The 20710-nt window shown below is 46.5% G+C and overlaps 1 protein-coding gene and 1 long non-coding RNA gene across 3 annotated transcripts in view; one reads left to right on the forward strand and one right to left on the reverse strand.

The window, feature by feature from the left end:
* The window catches only part of PGBD5 (piggyBac transposable element derived 5), a 95356-nt gene extending 91095 nt beyond the window's left edge, over positions 1 to 4261 (reverse strand). Inside the window, exon 1 of the mRNA XM_017526503.2 lies at positions 3929 to 4261. Within this exon, the coding sequence (XP_017381992.1) occupies positions 3929 to 4259 (331 nt within the window). The 5' untranslated portion in view covers positions 4260 to 4261. The remainder of the gene's footprint in view (positions 1 to 3928) is intronic.
* A 587-nt stretch (positions 4262 to 4848) lies between these two features.
* The window catches only part of LOC108302781, a 47243-nt gene continuing 31381 nt past the window's right edge, over positions 4849 to 20710 (forward strand). For both annotated transcript variants that reach the window (XR_005199809.1, XR_001824514.2), the window contains exon 1: positions 4849 to 5091. This is a non-coding gene — a long non-coding RNA (uncharacterized LOC108302781). The remainder of the gene's footprint in view (positions 5092 to 20710) is intronic.

Here is a 20710-nt window from a genome sequence, read left to right on the forward strand (position 1 = left end):
AAAAGAGCAAAACAGCTCCCCCAGGAAGCTCCCTTCTCTGAATTCTGTGCAGCCACTGCAAGATGACACACAGTCTTGCATTTGATTACTGTGTAGCTTTGCCTAAGATTATCTTGCAGCTCACCAAGATTCAAAGTTTCTCCTGGAGCCACAGAATCTTGTACAGAGCTAAAGGTAGTGGCAGCTAAATTACACTTAACACCATAGAAAGGGTTCCAGGTCTCTGAGTGCACAAACTCACTTAAAGCCAAGGGTCTCAGTTTAACTCCGGTTTTAAGAGAAAGATTTTTCTTTTCTTGTTTGTTAAAAAGGCTTTAAACCAACAAGAAACTCTAAAGATAAAACATTCAGCAATGTTAATTTTCAACGCCATATGTTTCTCTCCAGCTGCTCAAGGTCATACCTCCCCACTGAATGATTAGAGGGTTGCTGATATGGTACATGGGGGGAACATACACACATACACACTCACTCTTGCTCTCGCTCTCTCTCTCTTTCTCTCTCTCTCTCTGTCATATGAAGTCCAACCTCTAATAGAAAGAGCGAACAGTTCAGATCCCAGCCAGCCATGACAAAGGACTGACAAACCAAACAGACAGGAGCCCTTGAGCATCTGTGAAATCTGTCTGTTCCTCTGCCTCCTCCGAGAAACGAATCACAAGACTGCTCAGAATAAGAAACCAAAAGGGCAGAGGCTCAGAAAGCAGCCGGGCCTGAACTGCATGCTGTTTCCAAAGAGTGAGCTCTCATACTGTGTTGGTTTTCTGCACAGTGGGCAAGCAGGCTGACAGCTTGAGGGGGCTATTTTAGGGGGATATATGCTGCAAGTCTGGCTTAGAGAGGGCCCTAGGTTCTGCACTCCCAGTAGGCATTTCAGCTCCCAGGCAGAACACGGATCCCCACAGGGGTTAAGAGCCCAACGCTAGCACAGCGTTTGCAACATCCCGAGGGGATCCCACACCTCAACACTCAGCTAAAACCTAGGGGAGGTGAGAGAGGAGACAGAGGAGTGGGAGGGGGCCCTCTACACCCGTTACTACTGGCTGCGCTTCCAGAGAGGCTGATCCAGGAAGCTAAATACACTGAAAAACAGAAGGAAGGGGCTGGGAAGACTAGAACAGCCTGAAGAATGGCTAGGATTTCCATCCTTAACTATAGAATTGTTGCTTTTAGGGCTGGCACAGGATCTAGCACTGCTCCCTCCCTTTCCCTCCTCCGCCCCTCATCTGGACACCAAATATCTCCTACTGTGTGCACTCCCCTTGTGGTGGTGCTGGGGGGATGTGGCAGCTTGGAATACTATTCATAATGGTCCCCAGTGTCTACCTCCCTTACACACAGGGAATCTGGAAAGGTTTCTGGGTCATCAGAATTATCTCTTTCTGATTAAAAAAAAAAAAAAACTCTAGCACAAGCAATACATATTTGCATACAATACCCAGTTACACACACACATCTACATACCTGCACCTTTCCACAAAATACACATTTCTGTACATACACATATACCTGTTTTTACAGTAGGTGCAAGGCAGGCAGCCTCTATCAAATCTAGAATTCTGTGCTTTCCTCATCTGATTCCAGCAGCAAAAGCTATTTGGATTATAAATTCTCGGTTATAAAGCCTGATTAGAGATCAAAATGCCACCTGCTTGCTTTCCTCCCCACCCCACTCTACCCACCCAGTGAGATTTGTTAATAAATGGGGAAACAAAGATGGAAGAGAGATCCAGGCTGCATTCTTTGCAAGAGGGAGCACACACTTGTCGGAGCATTTTAGATACTGTGCTCCGGTAAACCCTGGCAGGCTGATCCTCTTTGCTTTCAGAGTGGCTGGGGTGCAGCTCTCAGCCTGTTAATAAACACATCTATCTTCCTTCTCACTGGTAGGCGCAAGCACTTTCTCTGACCAAACCCATGCTTCTGCATCTATGTTTAGCCCCCATAAATCATATTCCATTGTTTTGGGGAAATCTGAATTCAAGTTTAACAAGCCATAAACCTCATCTCTCCACCCCCAACCACTCTAAATTTCCCTCAGGGAGTTAAAAGGCAAGCTCCCACACGTGACAGAAAAACAAAACGGGGTAAAAAAAAAAAATACCGACAAATAACCATGAATGTCTTCGTTTAAAGGGCCTGTGATTCTTCAGTCAGGTGTGAACTCAATGGACATCACAGGAAGCAGAATTTGAACCTAACGCTAAATGACACACGATCTTGCTCTTCATGACCATAAGTGCTGCGGTGGCTAGACTAAAGGGCTCTGCTGCAGAATTTCTCCCACTTCAAGGTTATTAAGAAAGATAAGATTGACTTAAAATTTATTTCAATGTGCTCACCCTTCTTACACCAGCACATTCAGGATTCTTATTCGTAACTAGGCTTGACCTAGCACAAGTTCTCTATTTTGCCCTTAGACGCGGAGAGGGACCTGCTGTGCTCTCCCAGTTGGACCTGTATCTCAAATGTTCTGAGATCGAAATTAGATCACAGATGCTCACGGCATAAAGTCTGCCAAACCAGGTCCATAGACTGGTACAGTTCTTAAAGAGACAATACGGAAAACAGCTGTCTAGGGCTGGGTGGCTTTAATGACATCCTGGAAAATATAGCACAGTATAAAAGGACTACACAGAGTGAATGATTTTGGAAATTCCCCAGTTCTTAACTACAGCCCCAAATGCGAATGCTTTAAAACACAGCTAACTGACTTTGCAAGCCCAGCTTTAGCTCCGGGCATCCACAACACAGCCTGCCAGAGGTCTGCAGACCACTCCCTTCTGAGAGAGTCCAGCTAACCCTACCGGCCTCCCAGCAGGCTGCAGCACAATGCCCATATCCAAGTCCAGGCACCAGCTGGAGATCCCTTGGGCCTGCCTTCCCATGTGCCGTGTTCCTGACTGGTTGAACAATAATCAGAGAAGGCCACAGGAAAAGCCGCATCATGCCCATCGCGGCCACTCCCTGGCCCTCATCAAGACCGGTTGCGCGCACTTCTACGGAAGAACATAGCGTGCAGAAACACGGGCCTGCAACAGAAGGCCATGGAACAAGAAATACCAGCATGAGAGGACGGCTGGAAACGGCTGGTCTGCAGCTTTCAAAGAAGGCAGAGGTTGCAGAACTTCTGCAGAGGAAGGAGTAATATTTTATCAGTCAACTCCCACAAAAACAGGCAGCGAAGAGGAATGGGGCAGCCGCAGCTGCCAGCACCCCAGCCACCGTCTCCAGGTACTCAGGGCTTGCCTGTGACCACAGCGGTAGGCAGGACACACCTGAAAGTACCTTCTGGAGGAAAAGCAGGCACCTTAACGCTGCCCGATCGGTCCCTTCACGCCTCCCCATTCTTACGAAATCTGGAATGGCGCGGTCAGGGAAAGTTTCTAGATTAGGGAGAAAACTAAGCCGTGTCGAGACGCCGCGGGTGGTCTCTCCCTCAGCTCTCACTGGGCCAGCTGCTACCTGCCTCGCCCCTGTCACCTGCTGTAAGGCTCACTCTTGAGCTCTCAGTGAAAAACGTCTCCCCCTGCCTCCATCAGCCACTCCGGGCTTTCAGAAAAGCCCCCTTTCCCGCCCCGCAACTAGGAAAACCTAACTTCAATGCACCCCTAAAGTCCGACCTACAGGTGTGACGGGCTTCCAGTGCAGGGGTAGGGTACTCCCAGGAAGTGAAGGAAAAGGCCCCCGACGTCGTTGTCACTGGAAAAGTGCTAGCCACGGCCTCCGCCTCGCCCTCTCCACCCACGGGTTCGGAGCCCCCAGGCGCAGTCAGAACAATCCTAGCTCCTGCAGCTTCGTTTGTTTCCGGAGAGACACGAACAAGCCAGCCCACGGAGCGTCTGGACTTGCCCGCCTCAGCACCCACGCCTCCCCCGGGCCAGGTTCCAGCGCCGCCTCCGACACCCACCCGCGGGCCGCCTCTTACCGCCGGTGTCCTCGAAGTGCGGGGGCGGGCGATCCCGCAGCGCAGCGCTCCAGCCTGCGCCGGCCTCGTCCTCCTCCGGCTCCTGCGCGTCCGGGGCACAGGGTGGCGGCGGGGCGGCCCCTGCGGGTCCCGGGGGCTCGCGCTCGTCGTCCGAGGAGGCGGCCGAGGAGGAGCGCGAAGCGGCCGACGTGCTGTAGAAGGGGTTCCCGCCGCTGTCCGGCCCGGACTCGCCGAACACGTCGTCCGAGATGTGCAGGCTCTCGTAGCGCGCGCGGGCAGCCTCGAGCAGCGCCGGCGCCCTCCTCCGCGCGCCCCCGCCGCCCTCGGCCATGGCCCCGGCCGCCGCCCGCGCGCCCGCTCCCCACAGCGCCTCCCAGCCGCACGCGCCGGGCCCCGGGCCCGCGCCGCGGCCCGCCGCCCCCCACCAGCGCAGCCCGCAGCACAGCGCCCGCCGCCCCGCGCCCGGCCGGCCCGCCGTCTTGGCCGCCTCGGGCCCAGCGCCCGGGGAAGCGCCCTCGGAGCTCGGGCACCGCAGGCTGCGGGCCGCGGCGGGAGGCGAGCCGCGCGCGCGGGGGTGGCAGGGGCGACCCAGCGCGGGCGGGACGCAGAGGCTGCGGCTGAGACCAGGCGCCGCCGCCGCCGCCGCCACCACCACAGCCGCCGCTGCGTCTCCTCGGCGCTCACCGCGTCCCTACGCGCCCTCCCCGCAGCCCACGGCACTCGGCTGCCGACCTTCCCCGGCGCGAGCCGCCAGAGGCGGGCCCCGCCTCCTCGCACCTCCCGCCCGCCGGCCAATGGGGAGCGCGGCCCGGAAGGCCGCGGGGGTGCTGGGCGGGCCCGGCGCGTTAACGCCTCCACCCTCCTCGGCGGGGCGGGGCGGGGCGGGGCGCGCGGCCGGGGCTGGCGAGAAGGGGGAGGGCCGCCGGCGGCCTGGCGGTTCTCCTCCTGCAGGGACGCGCAGCCCGGGACCGCCACTAGCAGTGCGGGGTGGGGAGGGCGGGGCCGGGGGACAGGAGGGGAGGCGCCCGGGCGCTTTCAACGGTCCAGGTCTGCGGATGGAGCGGGGACCCACCCGCTCACTGTCCCCTTCCGCAGTCAGCGCCTGGCGCCAGGGAGCTGTCCGCCCCGGTGGTTCTGAACCAGGCGCTGCTGAAACGCTCCAGGTAGGCTATGGGCCCGACACTCCTGCGGCGGCTGCTGCCGAAGCTTCCCGTGGGTCACTGCCAGCTGCTCCGCATGCTCCCATAAATACAGAGGCTGTCCAGCTTCCGGGAATCTCGTTCTAATTAGGAGTCGGCCTTGCGGATCCACTGCTGGGGTCAGATGCTAACTCCGTCTCGCTTCAGTATCCTTGTAATTTAAGGGTGCCAGCAATGGAGTAAAGTAGGTAGTCATTCGTCATCATCTTTGACGCGTGGCATCTTTTGAACTCAAAATATCCATTACTTCCAAATATCGATTACTCTCACACCTCTATTTGAACATCTCCTTCATACACACACTCGAAACACTCATCTAGTAAAATATTGCATGATCACCCAGGCTTCAGTGCTCTCATAAACAATAGCATCGAAGGGTTACATCCACCCCTCTTCCTTTTGCAGGAATGTGTGGTGGTCATCCTGTTGATGGCGATACATGTAACGGAGATTGCCTTGTCTTCTTGCTCTCCTCCTCCTCCCTTGAATAATGCAATAAGTCACGCTAATGGTAAATGGGCCATAAAGTCACTTTCATTCTGAAATAAAATAAATCCTCGAAGATGTGAAGGGCTTACAAATCCTAATGGGCATTAACTAAATTATAGTTACACAAAACAGAAAGGCATGTTGCGATTTCTATGAATACATAACGGGTGAAGGACCATTTTGCCGCCAAGTGGGGTCAGACCTAGTGTCTAACAGGAACCTTCACTCATGCCCTCCCCTCCCCAGCCCCTGTGGTTCCTCCTTCCAAATCAGGGGCTCTGCACAGGCATGAATTCATGATAATCACCAACAGACACTATATAAAAAGGAAAGGATTCATGGAACATTGCTTGCTATGTGGATTGGCTGAAAAATGAAGAAGTGCTTGCAAAGCATTTCGACTTCCTTGGAAGAATTATGCCACAAAAAATATCTGGTTTCCAACATACCTATATACTGTGGTAGCCAGCTGAAAGATTTTGAAGAGGGTACAGGTAATCAGACTTATCAAAAAGGGTTATAGGCCGGGCGCGGTGGCTCACGCCTGTAATTCCAGCACTTCGGGAGACCGAGGCGGGTGGATCATGAGGTCAAGAGATCGAGACCATCCTGGTCAACATGCTGAAACCCCGTCTCTACTAAAAATACAAAAAATTAGCTGGGCATGGTGGCGCGTGCCTGTAATCCCAGCTACTCAGGAGGCTGAGGCAGGAGAAATGCCTGAATCCAGGAGGCGGAGATTGCGGTGAGACGAGACCGCGCCATTGCACTCCGGCCTGGGTAACAAGAGAGAAACTCTGTCTCAAAAAAAAAAAAAAAAAAAAAAAGGGGGAGGGGGCGGTTATAGTAAAGCACAGGTTGAAGATGCAAGAAGCAGAATAAGACTCCATAGCTCAAAAGTCTGGAATTAGGAATTGTGTGAGGCCCCTACAAGATTTCGTGTTATCTATTTAAAATAGTTGAATGGAAAAAATAATTGAATGGGATCCAGAGAGTTAAAATCTGTTGGAAAGAGTTCCTTCTTTCCTTCTCCAGCTAGCCAGTGAAAAAGTCAACAGCTAAGGTGTATGTTTTAAAAACAATGAATTGCTTTGCTACCCATAAGGAAGCAAGGAACAAAGTAACAGCAGTTACAAGGATGAAAGAAGTCTTCCAGTGTCCCTAATTTGCATTTGCATGGTCCTAATCCCCAGGAAATCTTGGGGACTTGTGATTCCTAGGCTCACAAATGCTTGTAGCTCACATTGCATGCAACATTGAGGAGAGTTGGTCACAAAAGAAACACTGAGAAATCAAATTGTTATTTCAAAGCTTGTCCAATAAAAATTAGATCAGTGTTTCAACCTAGAGTGAAGTATTTAATATGTTACTGTGTTTAAGCCAGTGTTTCCAAACAAGAAAACAATATTCCAACCTTTGAAAACAGGTGACTGCTTCTCACTGTGATAAGAGGAGGGGTGAGGGGATACAACAATTGGAAAAGAAAAAAACTTTCTACTTTGGCTGGCATCCTCCTACTTGATAATCACCGTTATGATTCTACATCATTAACTTTTATTAGTAACATTATTTGTGAGAATAATTATAGTATCAATATCACGCTGAGAACTTTTAACTTTGAGTCTTTTGAAAACATCTTCCAAATAATTTAATTATGAAATATAATTAAATAATTTTAGATGAATATTGAGCTTTTGGTTTTATGGTTTTCCCAAAGAGCTCAAGGTAGTAAAAAGCAATTCATTTGTGTAGTAGAGTCCTTAGGTTTTGTTAAACCAATGGTTCATGTTTTTATGTAACTAGGGCTAATCACCATATTTCATTAAGTCTAAATAAACTTCCTTTCACGGCACAGTGCACCATTGTTTTATGTATCACTAAAAAACAAAAAAGTGCTGCCATAGGAAACTATGATACAATGGTTTCTTTTCTGTTCTAATTTTAATTTAAACTTATTGATAAAGATATTTGATAATAATTTTTGGACAGATTTTTGTTATATATCACTCTAATGCATGCATAAAGATAAAATACAAATTAACTGGTTAAAGTTTCCCTAATTTCACATTCAGAATCTCTTTATCCTTGCTTACTTTCTAACTCAGAGTTGTCAATGCCCAGGTTTTCTCCACAACATGCTTCTCCAAGTCACTCAGAGCATTTGGTATGCTGCATTTCTTATATAAGTGCTCCTAACTCCTCTAAGCTACTGGCCTCCCATTGTATGTGTTCCCAAAGCAGGAGCACAGCAGCTATGGTCAGTCAGCACTGAGGAGGCCGATGAGAGAGCTGAGAGAGAAGTGGTAGCAGATGAAATCAAAGGAGGTTGGGTGGGTGTTAAATCTTGCAAGACTTTGAATTTTATTTGGGGTGATATGGGAAGCCACTGGAGAGCATAGAGCAGAGAAATAAGATCTTGATGCTGGTGTTTTGTTTGTTTTGTTTTGTTTTCCCTGATCCAAGGTTTTCATACTATAACTAGATTTAATTTCCTCCTTCCAGTGGTTCTCAGAAGGCCTGTGGCCTGGCACAGCAAGGGATACATGAGGTCAGGCACACCCTAGGAATAGCAATGAAGTTGGCATAGGCTCAGGCTCTGTTAAGTGCATAGGGATTTTCACTTTCCCAGCACCAACTATAAGACATTCCTGATGTTAGAGATGTAAAATGTGAAAAAAAGGAAGAGGGCATCTTAGAGGCCATAGAATACAGTATATATTTTTCCTTGGTAGTTTTACAAGTCTTGATTTTGCAAATAGTCAAGCTGTTGCAGGACACAGAAATGAACATGAAAGCTAACGTGCAGAGAACGCCTTGGCCAGCCCCAGACTGCACAGGCCAGATGAGGCTTGGGAAGTCTGCGTGTTGCGGGTCACTATAGATGGAGAAGGCAGGGATGGAGTTAGTGAAGCTGCTGCTTCTCCCCATGTTGTCCTCATCACACAAAAGGAGGGGGCTACAACGAAGGAGAAGCTCCTGGGACTGAGAGCGTAGGGGGAGAAAGAGTACAGCTGCTGGACAGTGGGCCACATGTGGGGAAGGAGGTCACAGGAGAATATGCATGGCACAGGGTGACATTTGGGCTCATATGTAACACAGGGACCTAAGGGTCCAACCTCTCTCACAGTGCTTTTATGTGTAAATTTATCCAGGATCCAACACAGAGAGGCAGAAAAAAGGAAATAGGATAATCCTGTGGAAGACTCTCGAGAAAATTCCCTTGTATTCAGATTGAGATGATCTAACTTTTTCATTGACTCATTCATTCATTCACTCACTAATTCAACAACTATCTATTGAGTCCTATTATGTGACAGGTTCTCTTCTAGGCACTGGGAATAAACTAGAGAAAAAGAATGAAGACTCTGTTTCTGTAGCACTTATGTTCAAACGGGGAGGGAGAGAAGAGACAAAAAATATATAACCCAGTAAATATGTATATACCTGTTGTTGATAAAGGATAAAAAGTAGAGGGACAGAGACTGGTGGTTGTTGTGATTGTGGTGCTGTGTGTGTGTGTGTGTGTGTGTGTGTGTGTGCATGCACAAGCTTGTATACATTGGTTGGGAGAAGTTGCTCTGATAAGGTGACATTTGGGAGAAACTTGAATGGATTAAAGAAGCAAGCCATATGCATTCAAGGACCAGAAACAAGTGCAAAGCACCCAAAGCAGGAGCACGCTAGCTGTGGTCAGTCCGCACTGAGGAGGCAGACGTGGTTGAGACAGAGATGAGAGAGAAATGGCAGCAGATGAAATAAAAAATTTGGGTGTTAAATCTTGCAGGACTTTGGATTTTATTTTGGGTGAAATGGGTAGCCACTGGAGAGCACAAAGCAGAGAAGTAAGATCTGACTTGCATTTTAAGGGCCTCACTTTAGCTTCTTAGAGGCAAATAGACTGAAGCGAGGAAAAGTGGAATCAGGAAGACCAGTTAGGATACTATTGCAATAGTCCAGCCATAAAACAGGGTGTTTGGGACCAGACTGGTAGTGAAGGAAGTGATGAGAATTGGTCAGATCAGAATATGTCTTGAAGGTAGAACACACAACTTTTATGAAAGAATTAAATGTGGACAGTGAGAGAAAGACATGAGTTGAGAAGGACTCCATTTGGGCTTTGCTGTCGTTGTTTGCATGAGCTACTGCAAGAGCAGCAGGATTAAAGGGGAGGAACAATAGCTTGGTTTTCAGCATGTAGAGTTTTACACATCTGAGTGGGTCTGGAAAGCAGGTAGTTGAAAACAGGAACCTAGCATTCAACCAGGTCTAGGCTGGAGATAAAATTGGTGAGTGCCATCAGCAGAGAGATGGTAGATACATCTTGGTTGTTGTTGTTCTTGTTGTTTTGAGACAGTCTCACTCTGTCGCCCAGGCTGGAGTGCAGTGGTGCAATCTCAGCTCACTGCAACCTCTGCCTCCCGGGTTCAAGCAATTCTCTTGCCTTAGCCTCTTGAGTAGCTGTGATTACAGGCACCTGCCACCATGCTGGGCTAATGTTTGTATTTTTAGTAGAGATGGGGTTTCACCTTGTTGACTGTGGGTAATGCCCCACATAGGCACCGAGGAATGAGAGCTAAGCAGAACACTGGCACAGTTAGGGCTTGAGGAATATCTCACTTTATAGTGTTACTACTCAGTTTCCTTTTATATAGTCCTTTACATAATCATATATTAGTTTATAGAAATAGGGCTTGAAGTCTCCCTTTATATAATCCTCTATCTATAATCATTAATAGTTGATAGTATGAGTGCCTGAAGAATATTTCCCTACATATATACCTATAATTATATCTTAGCTCATAATCGGAAGAATGCCTAGAGTGGACATAGTACGGAGCATGAATTAAGGAATAAGCAGCTTATAATCGGAGAAATGCCTAGAGCAGATACAGTGCAGAGCATGAATTAAGGGAAAAACAGTTATACCAGGACAAGAATCCATGGCCCAGGTGGCAGCGTTCAGTATCATAAAGATACCGGCTGTATGGCAGGCGTGGGGCGAGAGCCACTCGTCCTGATAAAGGAGTTGTAGGACCTTGCTCCAGTTCTTGTGGAAGGCTGCCCTCAGAACGGCAATCCACCTTGGTGACTGTGAACTTTATCAGCTCTTGCTACTGTGCTGCTTGAAATGCATCTTCCCATAGAAGCCATTGGAAGCTGCCAGAAGGTGGTGGTAACCTTGACAGCTCTGTCATTGCTATGTGACTTAAAGCATCCTCCTATAAATCTTCTTCAAAGTAGTTTTCCCATAGATAGAAGTATCGCACACTGCACCCTCTTCACTTCACATAACCCACCTTCAAGCCTCGGTGACCTGATGGTGGTGGACCCCTTACTGCACACGGCCCTTGCCTTCGTGGGAACAGGGCCCTTGCCTTCGTGGGAACGGGGCCCTTGCTGTGCGCTGTCCACTTCCTGGCTTAGGTGACCTAATGGGGGTGGACCCTGTGTTTTATTGCTCATGACCCTATCACTATCCTTAAAGATGATTTCACTCACTGCCCCACCCCCTAACCTATACACAATAAATACTCAGGCTTCTGGACATTTGGGGCCTCGCTTCAGCTTGCCAGCCTAGCCTTGCCTCTCTGGCCTCGCTGGCCTCACCTGACTCCGCTTATAGGTGGTGTGGCCCCCTGAGCCCAGCTGCGTTTTCTTTGTACTTCTGTGTCCTGTCTCTTTATTTCTCAGATCCTGCACCTCAGCACAGCATAAGGCTCACCCCATGACCCTGTGGGGCACTCAGCCTTACATCTGGCTCCCAACGTGCCCTACAGTTGACGAGGCTGGTCTCAAACTTCTGACCTCAAGTGATCCACCCACCTCGGCCTTACAAAGTGCTGAGATTAAAGGCATGAGCCACTGCACCGGCTGTAGATACATCTTGGATGAACTCACCAGGGACTGAGCATAAATAGGGAGAGGTGGGCCTGAGGGTGATTCCCAGAAGCACATGATGTCTAAACATGAGGCAGATGAATCACTCAAAGAGACTGAGAAGGCTGGAGCATTAAGATAAAGTAAAGTCCTGGTGGTTAAGAAAGTATTTCAAGGAGGAATACTTTCAAATAACTGTCAAATGCTGCTAAGAGATTTAGGAAGAGGGCTGAGAATTAACCTCTGGTTTTCTCAGTGAGCAGACAAAACTATGATTGGAGTGAATCTGAGAATGGGAGAAGAAATGGGGGTACTGAGTAAATATAAAGTTTGAGGAGTTTTTCTGAAAGGGAGGAAGAAAGGGAAGGTGCCAAAGAGGGCTAAGTAATTGAAGGGGGGATTTTTTTAAAAATCAGGTGTTTGAATGATTGTGGGAATGATTCAGTAGAAAGAATACGGGAGAAATGGAGAGAAAGGATGTTGCCAGAGCAAAATCCTTGATTGATTGAACGGTGGTGAGATGGAATGCACAAGTGGAAGGTTTGGTCTTCTTGCAGAAGGGAGTGGAGTAAAGACTCCATGCAGGCACATTCGTAGATTTAGTGGAAGTTGGCTGTGGTGTTCTTTCCTTACTGATTTGATTTTCTCAGTGAAGTGGGAAGTGAGGTCATGAGCTCCACCTGATGAAGGGAGGGCGAGGAGTTTAGCTTCTATACCTGGCTGTACATTAGGATCACCTGGGTAGTTTCAAAAGCACACTTACATCCACACCAAATAAATTATTATTATTACTACTATTATTTTTGAGATACAGTTTCACTCTGTCACCCAGGCTGGAGTGCAATGGCATGATCTCGGCTCACTGCAAACTCTGTCTCCCGGGTTCAAACAATTCTCCTGCTTCAGCTCCTGAGTAGCTGGGATTACAGGCGCCCACCACTACACATGGCTAATTTTTGTATTTTTAGTAGAGACAGGGTTTCACCATTTTGGCCAGGCTGGTCTCCAACTCCTGACCTCAGGTGATCCACCTGCCTCAGCCTCCCAGAGTGCTGGGATTATAGGCATGAGCCACCATACCTGGTCACACCAAGTAAATTAGATTCTCTGGAGGTGGGACCTGGGCATTGGTGTGTTATAAAGTTTCCAGACAACTCAACAGAGCAGCGAGAACTGAGGATCCCTTGGCTAGGAGTCTGGGAAAAGAAGGTATGGAATAGTCAAAATAGTTATCCAGGAGAGTTCAAAGCTCAATGAACTAGAGAGAAACATATCTGGATTTGTGGTTGAGAATTTAACTAGAAATGGGCCAGCATCGTTGTGTTTTTCTCCAACTACACTCAGTTGTCAGGGTCAGAAACAGGGTTGACAAAGGGTTGGGTTTTGGCAAAGTGGGATTTTGACACATATATATGGCAGAGCAGGAGAGTTTGAGAGAGTGATCCTAATCATGGGCATGGAATCTGTGCCAGCAAAGGAAGCAAGTGAGGGCTTGGGGAAAGAATTAAAGTACATTAAAATGGAGGTGGGTATGGCGGCGCATGCCTATAATCCTAGCACTTTGGGAGGCCAAGATGGGCAGATCACTCGAGTCAAGGAGTTTGAGACCAGCCTAGGCAAAGTGCTGAAACCCCATCTCTACCAAAAAACAAACAAAAGACAAAAATTAGCCAGGCACAGTGACGCATCTCTGTAGTCCCATCTACTCAGGAGTCTGAGGTGGGAGGATGGCTTGAACTCAGGAGACAGAGACTGCAGTAAGCCATGATTTCACCAGTGCACTCCAGCCTTTTAGCATGGGAGACAGACCCAGACCCCGCCTCAAAAAGAAAAAAAGGAGGTGGGAAGTGGGAGGTGGATAAATGGCTTCTTATCGTGAGTTTTTTTTTTTTTTCCTCTTCTCTTTTAAGTTGTTTAGATAATTAACATTTTCACAAAGTAATTTATGGCAGCTAGACCCCTGCAAAGCAGCACAAATAACTCTGATTAATGTTTCAACCTACCTTTTTTTCCCAGGGTTTGAAATTGATTTTTTTTCAACAAGCAAACATCATGAGACATTTGGAGTGAAGAAAAAAAATACATTTTGGAAGTTATTACAGATCTTCCTATTCTTAGATAATGGGATAATTTAGTGAGCCAGTATGACTCCAAAGCCCGTTCTGCAGTTTTGTAAGTTTGTCTGTGTCTCTTCCCTTCCTCCTGGGCTACATCATCCCACTTTAAACACACCCAACCCCCACTCTACTTGTTCTCCAACAAAATAAAGGACTCTGATACAAGTACCATCCTGAGATGCATTAGCCTTTAAAGGAAAAATTGTAGGTTGGTACTTAACACAAATGAACAAAATGCTTAGCAGTAGGATCTCAGGTATTCTAAGAAGCAGAGAGGGATACTCCTTGCTGGGAGCCTTTCATAACACTCCTGAATTCACAAACCCATGGATGGGTGGCACAAATGCAACTTGAGATCAACACTAGGTTGTTGTTTTTTTGTTTGGTTGGTTGGTTAGTTTTTTTTTTGAGACAGAATCTTGCTCTATTGCCCAGGCCAGAGTACAGTGGCATGATCTCGACTCACTGCAAACTCTACCTCCCAGGTTCAAGCAATTCTCCTGCCTCAGCCTCTCGAGTAGCTGGGATTACAGGTGTGCGCCACCATGCCCAGCTAATTTTTTTATTTTTTATTTTTATTTTTTTGTATTTTTAGTAGAGACAGGGTTTCACCATGTTGGCCAGGCTGATCTCGAACTCCTGACCTCAAGTGATCTGCCCACCTTGGCCACCCAAAGTGCTGAGATTACAGGTGTGAGCCACCAGGCCTGGCCAACACTGGGGTTTGAACTGACATATTGTAGACTTAATATAAAGTCACATCTGTCCCTCAGGTTTCTTACTGTGAGAATACTGAAGAATGGCACCTCCAAAATCATCATCAAAAGGCCAGACATCTACACAATGCATGTAGCAAACCTGAACCGTCACCTAGGTGGAACACAACTGCATTTTTTGTAGGAGAGAGGTTAGAGCCGCAAGGAAAAACACTCCTATCAGGGATTTCATCAAATCTAGTGCAACCTTCAACCATTTCTCTATTACTGAGAAATACTTCAGTAATTGTTTTTTATAGGCATTAATGTTGGGATTAATAATGCCCCTGGTCACAATGAGCAACTCAATTATCAGAAAAACATTGCTCTCTAATGTTTGTTCTAATTGCTAAAGCAGCAATACTGATTAATAGAGGTAAGGAGATTTTCATCAAGGTTTAAACAAAAAGGATGTCTCACTTCATTCTAATAAGGTCAACACAAATACCTCTTTCTCATAACATTCTAAGTAGTGGGGTGTGTATATGTGTGTGTGTGTGTGTGTGTGTGTGTGTGTCTGTGTGTCTGTGTGTGTGTGTGTTTGAGACAGAGTCTTGGTCTGTCACCGAGGCTGGAGTGCAGTGGCTTGATCTGGGTTCACTGCATCCTCTACCTCCTAGGTTCAGCCAACTCTCCTGCCTCAGCCTCCCTAGTAGCTGAGATTACAAGCACCCACCATCATGCCTGGCTAATTTTTGTATTTTTGTGGAGATGGGGTTTCCACCATGTTGGCCAGGCTGGTTTTAAACTTCTGACCTCAGGTGATCTGCCTGCCTCTGCCTCCCAGAGTGCTGGGATTACAGGCATGAGCCACTGTGCCTGGCCAGTAGTGGGTATTTTTTAGAAACAACATTTGGTTCTTTACTGAAGGCTGCAAAATGGAAGTCCATAAACATAATAGTCATCTTTAGTCGGACACAGTAGCTTGTGTCTGTAAACCCAGGGCTTTGGGAGGCCAAGGCGGGGAGGTCTGTTGAGGCCAGGGGTTCAAAGTGAGCCCGGACAACATAGTGAGACCTTGTCTCTAATAAAAAAAAATAGTCAAGTTTTATGCATGCTTTCTGTACGCCAAAAATTTTGCTCAGTGGTTTGCATGGAGTATCTGGTTTAACCCTCACAACAAACCCTACAAGATCAGTATGCTCATGACCCTCATTTTGTAGATGACAACACTTACACTTAGAGAGGTGAAGTCAATTTTCCAATGTTGTACAACTAGTAGACAATGGAGTCAGAATTAGAATTCAGATCAGGCAAAGTGGCTCGAGCTTGTAATCCCAGCGCTTTGGAAGACCCAGGTTGGAGGCTCCCTTGAGCCCAGGAGGTCAAGGCTGCAGTGAGTTCTGTTAGTGCCAGTGCTCTCCAGCTGAGCAACAGAAGAGACTCTGTCACAAAAAAGGGGGAAAAAAAAGAACATAGGCAGTCAAGCTCTAAACTGAGCTCTTAATGGAGGCTACCTATAGCTTTTTGACTGTCACCTGCTTACCATCCCACTGCCACTTAGGGACTATCGGCAGTCTCTAAATCACAGTGGCTATGCATGAGGGGTAACTGCTGGCTTTAATAATTTATACCCAGGGTGGAAGGGCTTACTCATATGTTCTGCTTCAGCTTTTTCCTCTGCCCAGGAAAATATCCATCCCTCAAGTCATTAGTATTAATTGTTGTTCAAGGATGAATTAAGCTGCAGGGGTCACATACTGTTTACTGTCATCCATATTTCTTTCAGGAAACCTAAACATCATAGCAGTCACTTGCAGACGAGAGGAAAGAATGAAGGGGGGATGTTAAGAGCAACTCCCAGAAATATTTCTGGTTTAATAATGATAGCCAGCTTTTACATTACTCTTGGAGTCATTTTGCTGGTGCCTGAAATGTATTCATTTCTCTTAGGGTTACTTGTGTCCTCATAATAATCAACAGTTCCAGGTATGAGTCAATGCAGCATGCTGTTTGCAGATTTTGAATGCACGTGTCAGGCAGGCCTTTTCCTGAGAACCCTCTTTAAGGGGAATAATGACAAGTGGGCAGAAAGCTATCAGGTGGGAGAGAGCCTATGACATTTGTAGAAAAGAGAAACCAGTGCTCCCTACTGGCCAAGCATGTCCCAGGAGGGCCCACCTCCATTCCACAGTTTGAAGAGTTTTGCTTTCAGACTCCTGCCCACTCTGGACCAGCAGGATGTCTCCTCCTCTGGGTGACAGGACTTTTTCTAAAGAATGTTCTTTTAGCCCAAGAGACTGTGTTCTGCGGTTGATGGGTTGAGATTTTTAAGGATTTTATCTTTGAACTTGTGTTTTGTGAGTGAAGTTGATGAGACAGAGGAGCATGTTTCTTAGCACAGGAGGTAGGACCATGGCTGGGTCCTGTGCTTCCAGCCTCCTCATCTGCATGGAGCGTTCAGGGAGCCTGTGAGTCCAGCACTACCTGGGACAATGTGAGGGAGGGCAGCGAATACAAGTAAAGCGAGTGACATCTGCCACTCAGTAAAGAAGGGCATGAACCACCCCCAGAGGCCACATGCTCCCTGCATACCAGAACTTGCACCGAACTCAGAAAGAAGGCAATGGTGTTCTAGGAAACATGAACAGCCAGGAACCTCAGCATGTCCTTCCTCGCTCCTGTTACTTCCCAGGGTCAGCCAACCACTTATGCTTGAGAATGGTGACATAAGAGGAAAGGAAAAGACAGGGCAACCCATAGTTCCTTGTCTTTTCAGCCCTTCTTTACTCATCAGTTAACCAGAGGTAGGAGTGCTGGTAGAATGTATGTTTTAAGAAGTGAAATAAAAGCAGCTGAATTCATTTTGTGCAGGGTTTTCACCATTCTGTTAAGAACAAAATCCATATGCCTATACCAGTTGCAAGATTGAATTGTGTCATTCTGGTGGGTCCACCTATGAGTGATTAAAAACTAGCATTGCAAACTCTAAAGATGAATGGTAAAATTCATGCTAATGATTAAAATTTCAAATTTTTATTTACTTAGGGTGGCATTAAATAGGAAATAAAAACACCATGGCAAGCCAAGAGAGAGACCCCAGAAGAAAGAAAAATGCCTTCTATTTTAGTATCTTTAACAGTGCTTTTCTTCATGCTTTTTGACCAAAAGGTCCTATATTTTCATTTTGCACTGAGGCTGCAAATTCCATAGCCAGCTCTGGGCACAGCTATGCAGTAACTGGATGACCCTGTGGGGCAAATGCACATGATCTCCTTCCCTGCCTCCTGCCCTGATGCAATAGTGCCACACAAACCCCCCAAACTGAAATAAAGCCTTAGGGCAAAGGGAAGGACCCTCAAATTGAAGGAGACCATTTCTGAAACACAGGCGTGTTAGTCTGCTAGGGCTGCCATCCCAGAGTATCATAGCCTGAGTGGCTCAGACAACAGAACTTTATTTTCTCACAGTCCAGGAGTCTGGAAGTCCAAAATTAAGATGTTGAATGGGTTGATTTTTCTTTTCTTTTCTTTCTTTTTTTTTTGAGATGGAGTCTCACTCTGTCACCCGGGTTGGAATGCAGAGGCATGATCTCAGCTCACTGCAACCTCCGCCTCCTGAGTTCAAACAATTCTCCTGCCACAGCCTCCTAAGTAGCTGGGATTACAGGTGCCCGCCACCATGTCTGGCTAATTTTTGTATTTTTAGTAGAGATGGGGTTTCGCCATATTGGCCAAGGTTGTCTCGAATGCCTGACCTCAGTTGATCCACCTGCCTCGGCCTCCCAAAGTGCTGGGAGGGATTACAGGCATGAGCCACTGAACCCGGCCTCTGTGTTGATTTCTTTTGAGTCCTCTCTTGGCCTGCATAATGCTGTCTTCTCCCTGTGCCTTCACATGGTCACAGCTCTGTGGGTATCTGTGTCCTAACTGCCTCTTTTCATAAAGACATAGGTCACATTGGATTAGTGCCCACCCAAATGACACTTTTTTAATTGAATTTACTTCCTTGATGACCCTATCTCCCAATACAGTCACATTCTGAGGTCCTAGGGGTTAGGACTTCAACATATAAATTTTGGGGGAACACAGTGCACCCCATAATAGGCAAAATTGCATTTGAAACAGAAATTTAGACATGTTTCAAGAAACTAAAATTATATTTTTGTGCACTTTAGCAGGTAGACTGAGATATATTTGCAAACTTAAGAAGAGCTATCCTTTGCACTTCCATGTAACTCCACATATCCACAATCAGAACAACTCCCAAGGCTTCCTAGTGTGGGATTTCGCCCCTTTATGTTCAGCAGCAACATGGGTTCCCTGGGGCTTTTGTTTTGTTCTAGCAGAAAATTAACAGGAAGAGGAATTGAGCATTTGGGCATCTCGTTGGTGTCTGTTTTTAATCATACTCTCCTCAATCGTTCAAACCTAATTAAACTCTTGGCTTCATAGAGCAAGGAGAAGGTTAATTACACGTCATGGCCACCAGTGTGCCTCTCTTATTTTTGTTACTATTTATGGTACTTTTAGATATAAGAGATAGGCTTCATTCAGAATCCATAATTTATCAAATAAAAGATACCTGTTGAGCACCTTCTATGCCCAACGCTCTATTAATTGGCAAATTTAGCCATTTTGCCATTTCCTTTGAAGAGAAAGTGTATCTCCACTTTGCCTTCCTTGAGAAAGTTTCTCCAGGGAGAATCTTAACAGTTCAGAAAGGGTTCCAAAGAAACCCACTGGCAGCTAGCTGAATGATTCTTCACATAGAGCAGAATCATTTTAAAGCAGGTTAATCTTGAATATCCAGGCAAAGAGACTGCTTTAAAGTCATCTCAAACCATGGGTTCCATTATTATGAAGAACAATAGCTGTAATCTCAGTAGCTACTGTTAAGAACAGCTCTGCTTACTGAAAGCTACCGAGCTCCCGCTGGTATTATCTCATCATTCTCAGGACCGCCCACTGGGGACACACTATTTTCATCTTCGTGTTATGGTCGAGCACTAAGCCTTGGTGAGAAGTCACACAACTCTCCCAAGGGCCTGGAGCTATTAAGAGGCCAGCTGGAATCTCTACCTATTCCAATTCCAGTGCCTATGTTTGCAAACACTGGGCAACACTGGCCTTTCAATAGGTGGGACTGCGGATGGAAGCACAGGTGTGACAGCAAAGTCACCTGGTCCACCTCTTTCCTCAGAGTAATCTCAGCACAGCATTGGACACATGTTCATTTCTTTCAGGTGAATACTTAGGAGTGGAATTGCTGGGCCGAAGGACAGATGCTGGTTTAACTTCTTAAAGAACTCCTAACACATCTCAAAATTATTGTACTGTTTTTGTTAAATATTAAGGCTCATCCTAACAAATATTTATCAGGAACCTATCATTTCCCAGACACTGCTACAAGTGACAGCAGTAAGTTAAACACAACAAAAATCTCTGCTATAAGGGACAGCTACTTGAGGAAGACACACAGACAAATCAGCCAGTTAAATAGGGACTGTCAGGTGGTGGTAAGTGCTTATGTGCTTTTTGCATGATTAACATTAGCTATTATCTTTTTTTTTTTTTTAAAGAAGAAACTGGATCCTGCTTCTTTTGTTACCCCGAAGTCAGCTCATTGGATTTCACAATGGGGAAATGGTTTGGTGACCCCAACAAGAAGAGTTTTAGAGTTTTAGTGAATCACATGACCTCTTAACTGGTTGCAAGTCATTCTTGGCAGCTGACACAAAAAACCGGCTGTAAACCATCACAGGTAAGTGTGGTGCTTTGGAGTCAGGCAGTCTGGGCTCAAATTGTGGCTTGGTCACTTACAGAGTGCCGTTGGGCAAGTTATTACCTGCTCTCAGTCTCAATTTTGTTATTTTCAAATAAAGATAAGATAAGAATACTAACCTCCTAGGGCTATAAGGTCAAAGGAAGATAATGTTTGTAAATTGCTTGGCACAAAGCCTAATAAACACTCAGATAACATTAGTTGTCATTATTTTTAGAAAGAGAGACTTGGGCTTGGTTTCTTATGTGACCTAGTTGAGTACTTGATCCTCATAGCCCACATTTGACCCAAGATGTCTGAGTACTCTCTGAAATTTACATTCTCATGGTCACACACCTGGCTTTGAATTGCTGCAAGACCCTTTTTAGATCAATCATATTTTATTTCCTGTGAGTTCTTTCTTTCTCTCCTCTGTGCTCATCCAGATGTGGAATTCACCTCTCTTTCCTTGATTTTCACCCAAAATCTTGATTTCACACCAAGCCATCAGGCAACAGATGAGGAAGATGAAGAATGGTTCAGTTTATTTGATAGCACCAAAAGACCTTGAAATTATCGCAAACACCATGACATCGGGTATTTTCCACCATAGCCCACTCCTTCTGATACCATGCCATACTG

This window comes from Cebus imitator, unplaced genomic scaffold (assembly GCF_001604975.1).
Source record: "Cebus imitator isolate Cc_AM_T3 unplaced genomic scaffold, Cebus_imitator-1.0 Scaffold42, whole genome shotgun sequence".
Lineage (NCBI taxonomy): Eukaryota > Metazoa > Chordata > Mammalia > Primates > Cebidae > Cebus > Cebus imitator.